The following is a 9,519-nucleotide window of genomic DNA, read 5'->3' as shown; positions in this document are numbered from 1 at the left end:
AATAGCAATCAATCAAACAAATAAATAATGCATATATATATATATATATATATATATATATATCGCTGATGTTTTAAACACTGTTTAATGTCACTCTTTATAAATTACAAGCTTTCAAACCATTGTCAATTGCCATATATATGCTATATTAAAACTGCGCAACTGCGAAGACAAAAGCTAGCCAACCCATCAGGAAGCATCTTCAGTTGTCTGAGAGTCAAGGAGAGCCTGTGTGCAGCACAATACTGTCCTTTCATCTGAAATCCTGGTGCTGCTGAAGTGTGGCTAAAGCCAGGCTTAACATGTAATTTCATTAGTTATCAAACAGTCAGCTGATGTGGGTGTTTATGGCTTGAATAGGCTGAATTCACTGATTTCTTTTTATGAGCCCTTCCACAGCATGAGAAACAAAGACCATCAGCAAATCCAAAATCCATTCACACGATTTACTTGTAAAAGCAACTAACATGGGACCTTCACTCAAGGCCACACTGACATGCAATACTGTTGTTTTATTGATCTGAGGTGATTTAGGTAATTACAACTGGGGTAATTAGCTACATCTTCAGTAATACTGTAAGACCTAAACTCTTACGTTTACTGTTACCTGTTAAGTATATACAATTAATATAATCATTTGCATTTGTACATAGTTCACCTAAGCTGTTTTGCAAGTTTGCTCTTTGAGTTTCATATCATGTACAGAACTTAAAACGAAAGCATAAGAAAACGATTACCCTTATAATCTTAGCATTAATTAAATAACTCTTTGAAATCAAGTCTTCCATTTCGCTGTTCTAAGTGTTATTAACTGTAGTTTCACAGGAGCATCTTAAAACTGCTTAAACCTCCAATCTCAAACATATGAACGATTAGTGGACTGATGAGCAATACTGTTAAAAACCACATGAAATGGATAATAAAGCAGATTTCACACAGCACAGTAAAGCAGATTTTTAGCTGAAACCATGAAACCTTGGTGATTAATAAAATGTCACAAAAAGCCAATGGCTACTGTCACTTTGAGAGCCAAAAAAAGCATATCAGGAAAATACACAATTAATACCTGCGGCTCCTAATGATATATTCAAGTCTTATGAAGCGAAACGATTGGTCTGTGCAAGAAAATTAACATTATTTACAACATTATTGCCTGTAATCCAGAGCCTCAGGTAAACGGTCCGGAATGATGTCCGGTTCGTGAATGAACCATTCATTTGAACTGGTTCTTTTTAGTAAACTGAATGAACCAGTTCACCAAATCGGACTGAACCGTCTGAAACAGTTCGTAGCTCAAGCAGCAGAGATCTACAAGTTACTCAATCAAAACTCACTTTCGGACGTGTTCGACAGTCACTCCGACTCTAAAAAAGCCAAGATACTGGTATATTATCCTATGAACTCTTTCAGCGTTCCAGTTACTGATGAGCTGCTGATACGTATGTGAAACAAGCACTTGAATGAAGGGGCGAAATTAAAGTTTTTATGGTTTCTCAAGGTTTATGTAAAAAGGAGAGTTGTTTAAGACTAGCTTATTCATTTTATACGCTTTAGACATGTAAAACACCCACGTTTCACATAATTATTGGGTGTTTTAATAATATAATTGCATATGTTATCTTATTACATGGTTACGTAAACAAACTGGTCAATCAGTTATTTGAACCAGTAATTTTATGTTGCCTAATATGCATTTTTGACTCTCAAAGTGACGGCAGCCACTGACTTGCATTTTATGAATCATTAAGGACCGTTGAGCTTAAAATCTTCTTTGCTGTTCTACTGAAGAAAATAGTCACCTACATCTTGGATGGCCTCAGAGTGAGTACATTAACAGCATTTTTTTTTTTTGGTGAACTATCTCTTTAAATGTGTGTATCTGATACAAATTAATTTTGTCAACTTTTTAAGAGCGTACTAACATATGCATGCCCTTAAAACTTAAAGAAATGCATTAAAAGCCACAAAACTCTAATTTTGAAGTTTAAAACTTTTCCAGTTTTAAACAATGATGGCGGCAAAAACGGTCATCTATACTCACCATTGAGTCCATTGGGGATGCTCCTGTGATGATGTGGAGCGGAGAGATCATCCATAGAGCGTCTTATGGTGCCAATCTTGGTTTCTACAGTCTTGTGTATATGATTATGATGATGGTCTGGGCTGCCAGCACTTCCACCGCTGGAGGTACTGCTCCCATCGCCAACATCTCTGACAATGCTCGAACCTCCATTCAGGTTGCTCAGACTGGACTGGCTGTCTATAGAGCTCCTAGATCCTGCGCCATTCCTATCTTCATCCAACATGAGAATGATCTCCTTTAGTTCTGCATTCTCCCGGAGGACGTTTTCCTGGTTTCCTTCCAGCTCCTTGAGTTTCTGCTGATAGGTGCTCACCCCCTTCCACACGGAGCTGGCCGTATACCTCCCAAACCTCTGCCATTCCCGAGACAGCTTCTTACCTTTCTGCCGATCATCATCGAGAAAGCAGCAGAGCTCCCTGAGCTCCTGGTTATCATCTTGCAGTTTCAGGTTGATCTCCTTTAGATTACGGATCTCATGGAGGTGCACCTGCAGACTGCGGTTGATGTCCTTCATCATGTTCCCATGTTCCAGCATTAGGTTCATCTTCTCACTGTCAGCCCTTCTCAGTCTCTTGATCAAGTCCTCTTTGCTCCATCTGACCAGTTCATCATCGGAGATCTTGCTCAGGTCATCATTAGGACAATGTTTTGCCATCATGATTCTCACAGAGGAACAGTCTTAGGGTTAAATATTCAACACAGATCTAACATAGTGCTATATTCAATCCCAGAAAAACGCAATATAAAAACAGATGAATGTATTAGATTATGTAAATATTTACGGGATCCTTTTAAAATGGAAGAGTATTATTTGTATTCCTGACAAATTAATTTTCAAACCTTCACCTTTATTAACGCCTCTCTTACCGATAACTTCGCAGTCATGCGTGTATTAATATTTCCTAAAATATGCGTGACATACAAATCCACGAGCATCGTTGTAAATGAATCGATGTTTTTCTCAAGAAAAAAAAAATCCTTTAGACACGCGTGATCTTACAGGTTTCAGGAGCAATATTTAAAAAAAATAACAACCATAAACACCGCCTTCATTAAAAACATGCCTGCATTCACGTTTAAATTAATCGGAAGCTCCAAAGATCAGATCAGAAGGGGTTTGCCGTATAACAACTCCTCACGTGCGTCAGTGTTCAGGGTCTCGGGTTCGGTTCCCCTGGACTGGAGTGAAATGATCCGAGTGGATCTGAGCAGGTTCAGAGATGAGAGGCAAAAGGCAGGATCTGCCCTCTTAAAGAGACAGCACCTCATTCCCACAAACACTGACTAGTTTTAATTCTGTTTTTAAAATATAGATTATAATAGCCATTTCAATTATAATTAAATTATTAATTCATATTTAATTTAATTATAATTACTTTCCCCAATTTTTTTTTTGATGTTAGTGTTGAAAGGTTATTTGTCAGAATTTGTAAATTCTGGCAATTATATTCACTTTCCCACCCAAACTACACACTATTCATTGATTAATTGATTCATTCATTTAAGAAAATTTTAACCTAGAATAAAACTGAAAAGTAAAATTCACATAAAATAAAATAATAAAATAAAATAAATGGACTTTTTAAAAAATATATTAACTGCAGATTTACATTACTCAACAAAAAAAACCCTGTATCAGTTATTTTGAAGGCTATTAACATGTTCAGAGATATTCATCTATGTTTGGGTCCAATCTCATGCTTCTATGTTCTATACAACAAAAATATTGTATTAAATATTTATTATTAAATGTTGGCAAATGTAGCATTCACTTCAATAAACGAGAACATAGTATGGTTTCAAACCAATAGTCACATGTTACAATTTTAGTAAGACCTTAACATGGCATTTTTGAGTAATTGTTCAAATGTATTTAAAACCATAATAATAATAATAATAAATCAACAACCTAATCAAGATAAAATAAAAAGAGCTAATCAAGATCTTCAGGATTACTAGAACAGGCAGGTGTTTTGGAGCTGGTTGGAACAACACTCTGCAGGACAGTGACTGTCATGGAGCTCAGTTTGACATGGTTTAGATCAGTGGTTCCCAACCCTGGTCCTTGAGGCACCCCAACACTGCTCATTTTGCATGTCTCCTTTCTCTGACACACCAATTTCAGGTCTTGAAGTCTCTACTAATGAGCTGATGATCTGAATCAGGTGTGTTTGATTAAGGAGACATGCAAAACGTGCAGTGTTGGGGTGCCTCCAGGACCAGGGTTGGGAACCACTCGTTTAGACAACAAAAATACTTTATACTACTGCAGAACTTTTGTTGGTGAACATCGCCCTCTAGTGGACAAAAAATTCCATCCGGGTATTACTTAAAGGCTATTCGTGGCGACGAAACCATCGACTAACAATCCGTAAAAACATAATTTTAGGTTGGCTGGTTCATAAAATCTTTTATTTTTTAATATTTTACTTGAATACTTTAACCTTGAGCGTCGATCTCAATTAATTCTTATATTTTATATTTTAAAAAATGTATACAAAAAAAGTTAATTGTTACATTCTTATTTTGGTACATAACGCAAAAGGAAGTGCTAGATACTAGAAAAACAAAGTATTTTGATTAATATATTTCACAATCACTTTTCAAGTCACTTTATCACTTTTAAAACCGTGACTGGCTCCATAGCTCAGTGGTTAGAGCACTGGTCTTGTAAACCAGGGGTCGCGAGTTCGATCCTCGCTGGGGCCTATATGGAGATTTTTCTTCAGACATGTTTATAAAATATTATCTGTGCACCATAGTAAAGAAATGTTACCATTTCACCGAATACCAATAAGAAATACTGTACTTTAAGAGCAAAAGGACACCAAACTAGCTTTTATATTTTAATACACTGTGTTTAATATCTTTGGTTAAGCAGCATATAGTGCATATAGTATATATAGATATATAGCATACAGTAAAACCATTTTAAAATCAGATTAACAGAATGTTTCAGGATTTTGACATTTTTATATATATACCAGATACTTTTTACTACAGAACTTTTCACTTAAATTGTTAAGCTGATTTACCAGTAGTTTGACTGGTTCTCATTGAGCATGTAGCCTGCTATGCTTATATAATGTTCATATTTATATAATCTACACAATGTATTTAAACAAAAACCTTAAAGGGGTCATATGATGCGATTTCAATTTTTCCTTTCTCTTTGGAGTGTTACAAGCTCTTGGTGCATAAAGAAGATCTGTACATTTGCAAAGACTAAAATCTCAAATCCAAAGAGATATTCTTTATAAAAGTTAAGAGTCAACCACACCTACCTAAAACGGCTCATTCTAACACGCCCCCACATGTCTACATCACGATGTGGGAAGATTTGCATAACGCCGCCCAAATGTTCACGCAAAGAAAGAAGGCGTAACTTTTATTCTCACTGTAGTATTGTTGCCGTCGCCATGTCGTGAAGGCACTGTGTGTTTTGCTGTGAAAGCGAAACTACTTTGTTTGGCCTTCCAAAAGAGGACGATATCCGCTTCGTCATGCCTAGAGCTGATCCGTGCTGGTCGCTGAGGAAATACATCAACTTCGCGCTGTGGATCGCCGGATCGGCTTTCAACCGTGGATGAAGCCGAGTCCAGCCCGGGGTCGTCACATGTGGTTGTCGCAAGCCCGTTGGCCGCTCCTTCGCCGAATCCGCCGGCCGCGCTGTTCTCAAGGCCGCCGGCCTCCTCTCACTCAAATAAACTCACTTAATGTTTACGCGGTGCAATTCGCAACACAACGTGTAAAAACACAGTATAAGTCATTATAATCAGTAATTATGTCCCCACTGGATGCAACAAATGCCTCGTTTGTAATGGGTTTTATTGGTTTCGTCTTGCCGTGCCGGGAGATGGCATCAGAGTGTGTTAAGGGGCGTAACATTTCCGTCACACGCTTGAGGCATTCGGCCAATCACAACGCACTGGATAGCTGGCCAATCACAGCACACCTCGCTTTTCAGACCGATGAGCTTTGTAAAAATCGACGCGTTTCAGAAAGGCGGGGCATAGAGGAGAAACAATAATGTACAGTATGTGGAAAATAATGTGTTTTTTGAACCTTAAACCGCATAAACACATTTCATTACACCAAATACACAAAATAATGTTCTTTTTAGCAACATCATATGACCCCTTTAATGTCGAAAGACTGTCCAGGAACCAGACTGAACTCAAATCTCTGAAGCAGTTTGGCAAGCACAACTTTTGCCTCCATCTGAATGTAAAATCATGACAGAGTGGTCAAGATCACAGCAAATTTGGCACTTGGAAAACAAAAGTATAAATCAAACATCTAAAGCAATCCAACACATGACCCTGTGTGTTCTGAAAGTCTAAAAATTCTGAAGGAGAAAGGAAGGTGCAAACATGTGTGTCTACGTGTGTGTGTGTGTGTGTGTATGCTTCATCACCTGTGAGAAAACCTGCCCTAGACAGGTTCGTGGACCAAGTGCAAATGGGTAATAGCAGTAATAAGGCCTTACAGATAAGAACACAATTAGAAATGACAGATTTCATGCTAAAATGTCACAATATAAAGGTGTATTCGCAGGGGCGGCGTTTCAGTATAGCAGGACACCATACCCCGGTTGTGGGTTGCCATACCCTAGGCGATCATCCCCTGCGACCGCCAGACTGCAATTTCATCAGAGGGGGAACCACTCCGAACCCCCGAACCGCGATTCACACCACTGCCATACCCTGTGGTTTTGTGAAACGCCGTGTGCATATCTTAAATATCATAATTATGAGATAACGACTGTAAAGTGTGCTCATGTCCTTGTTTAACTTGTTATAACAACTTGTAGACTCTGACGCCTGCAATATCATGTGGAAACACTTATACAATACAAACAGACATACAATAGTTTAATGTAGCTAGCTCAGAGAAGAAACCCCCCCCCCCTAAAATATATGTTTATTACCAATGCATTTGTGTAACAACTGTTATTTGTTGTAGTTTTGTCTAATGATTACACAAATTGCACAGATTCATTACATTAATAGTTTTACCAGAAATTAATAAATCGGAGACGAACACGTCACAGGTTGTCATCTCGTAATTATGGTTATTATGGCATGAATGTTGAAACAGAGGATAAAATGAGTAATAACGAACACGTCACAGGTTGTCATCTCGTAATTATGGTTATTATGGCATGAATGTTGAAACAGAGGATAAAATGAGACTGTGATAATGACTTACTTTGGGGCGTTCACATCAAATCTCTCTGGATCAAACATTAAAAATGTTTTTTCAACGGATCTTTAAAATAATTTTCCATTCTTTGGGAGACGTAAGAACTGAACTGTATGGAAAGAGACGGAAATGGTTCAAAATTTTCATGTTTTTATAAAGTGCAACAAGTAAAATTTATGACGCCATTGTTGTTAGAATTTATTGCTGATTTGAAATTATAAAAAAAAGACTGACAGTTCATCCCGTCTGGAGATGAAAGGTAAGAGTTCATTGTTACTGGCCAGGTTCACTGCTTGAGTCCCTTTTATGACCATTTCAAGGACTAAACACAAGGCTGGATCAGTCAGAGTCTCACGCCAAATATCAGTAGCCCTTACAGGGAGTTTCTCAATCTGCCCCAGGTAGAACAAATATACAGCATCCTTTTCCTCCCTATACTCCACATGTTATGGCAGACGGGATTGGCCATAGGCATTCGCATGGTGTTCAGCCTTTTTATACTCAATAGTGTAGTTATGCGCAGACAGACGTAAAGGCCTACCTTTGCATTCGCGCCATTGCCATAGACGGAATTCCCTTTTGGGGACCAAAGATCGTAGTGAGTGGTTTGTGGTCTGTGAAAAACATGAACTTTCGAATGTTGAGATACTGGTGGAATTTCCGGACTCTGAATACTATTGCCAATGCCTCACGCTCAGTCTGTGCATAATTCTGTTCTGCCTTACTAAGTGTGCATGAAGCAAAGGCTATAGCCTTTTTTTCACCATTGGGCAACATGTGGGAAATGACAGCCCCAATACCATAAGGTGACGCATCACATTTGAGGCGGATGGTGTTCTGAGGGTCATAGTGTGTCAAGACATTTTGTGACACCAGTTGTTCCTTTGCCTTTTTGAATGCAGTGTCGCGCTCGACAGACCACTGCCAGCATGTTCCTTTACAGAGCAGTGCATTCAAGGGATTCACTATGGTTGCCAAATTGGGTATAAATCTCCCATAATAGTTTAACAGGCCCAGAAACGATATCAACTGTGTGACATTTGATGGTGTTGGTGCATCAACAATTGCTATTACTTTATCAGGCGACTTGAGTAAGCCTTCAGCATCAATTATGTGACCCAGGTACTCCAATGAGTCCTTGAAAAAGTCGCATTTGCTTTTTTCATCATGTAAGCCGAACTGCTTCAGACATCCAAGAACTGCATCCAGGTTTTCCAGGTGTTCAGATTCGGTCCACCCAGTTACCAGAATGTCATCGAGGTAACCATGGACATTTGGTAGGCCTTGTAATATTTGGTCCATAGATCTCTGGAACATGGCTGGCACCAAAGTGATCCCAAATGGAAGACAATTATATTGGAATGGGCCTTTCTGAGGTGAAATTACAAGAATCTGCTTGGACTCTTCCTCAACCCTCATCTGAAGGTAAGCATGCGATAGGTCTAATTTACTAAAACACGACTCCTGCTAATGAAGCAAACAGCTCCTCAATGCGCGCTAGGGGATAGTGTTCAATGTGTATGGTGGGGTTTACAGTCACTTTAAAGTTGCCACAGATGTGCACAGATCCATCTTTCTTTAAAACAGGGACTATTGGAGTAGCACATTCACTGTACTCTACAGGAGACAATACACCAATTTCAGTGAGACGGTTCAGTTCAGCTTCAACTTTTGGGTAAAGGGCTTACGGAACAACCCTATGTTGACAAAACTTGGGTTTGTGTTCCAATTTCAATGCAATTTTAGCTTTGATGCTTTTCATTTCTCCCAGTTGTTTAAAGAAAACGGTAGCATGTTTCTAGAGTCTTAATTTTGACTATTCTAATTTCTTTCCAATTCAATTTTATCTGACGCAACGACTCTCTGCCATAGAGTGGTGGGTAGTCCCCCCTGCACAACATATACAGTCATGGCCAAAAGTTTTGGCAGTGACATAAATTTTGTGTTTTGCAAAGTTTGCTGCTTCAGTATTTGTAGATTATTTTTCCACATGTTTCTATGGTATACTGAAAAACAATGATAAGCATATCATAAGTTTTAAAGGCTTTTATTGGCAAAAAATATAATGAGTCAGTATTTACAGTGTTGACCCTTGTTCTTCATAACCTCTGCAGTTCACTCTGGCATGCTGAATGTTAGCTTCTGGGCCAAATCCTGACTGATGGCGATCCTTTTTTGCCTTATTAGTTCTCAGAGTTGATCACAATTTGTGGGCTTCTGCTTGTCCACTC

At 38.6% G+C, this 9,519-nt stretch overlaps 1 protein-coding gene and 1 non-coding gene across 3 annotated transcripts in view; one reads left to right on the top strand and one right to left on the bottom strand.

Annotated features, from left to right (window-relative positions):
* The window catches only part of LOC107679695 (coiled-coil domain-containing protein 85C-B), a 41,170-nt gene extending 37,868 nt beyond the window's left edge, over positions 1-3,302 (bottom strand). For both annotated transcript variants that reach the window (XM_016475328.1, XM_016475329.1), the window contains exon 1: positions 2,042-3,302. In XM_016475328.1, the coding sequence (XP_016330814.1) occupies positions 2,042-2,741 (700 nt within the window). In that variant the 5' untranslated portion in view covers positions 2,742-3,302. The remainder of the gene's footprint in view (positions 1-2,041) is intronic.
* A 1,417-nt stretch (positions 3,303-4,719) lies between these two features.
* trnat-ugu (transfer RNA threonine (anticodon UGU)) lies at positions 4,720-4,792 on the top strand. The gene has a single exon. It is a non-coding gene; the product is annotated as a tRNA-Thr (tRNA).
* The last annotated feature ends 4,727 nt before the right edge of the window (positions 4,793-9,519 follow it).

The sequence above is a fragment of the Sinocyclocheilus anshuiensis genome, unplaced genomic scaffold (genome assembly GCF_001515605.1).
Source record: "Sinocyclocheilus anshuiensis isolate Anshui unplaced genomic scaffold, SAMN03320099.WGS_v1.1 scaffold280, whole genome shotgun sequence".
Lineage (NCBI taxonomy): Eukaryota > Metazoa > Chordata > Actinopteri > Cypriniformes > Cyprinidae > Sinocyclocheilus > Sinocyclocheilus anshuiensis.
The sequence above is the reverse complement of the archived record's forward strand: the minus strand, read 5'-3'. Positions and strand labels throughout refer to the sequence as shown.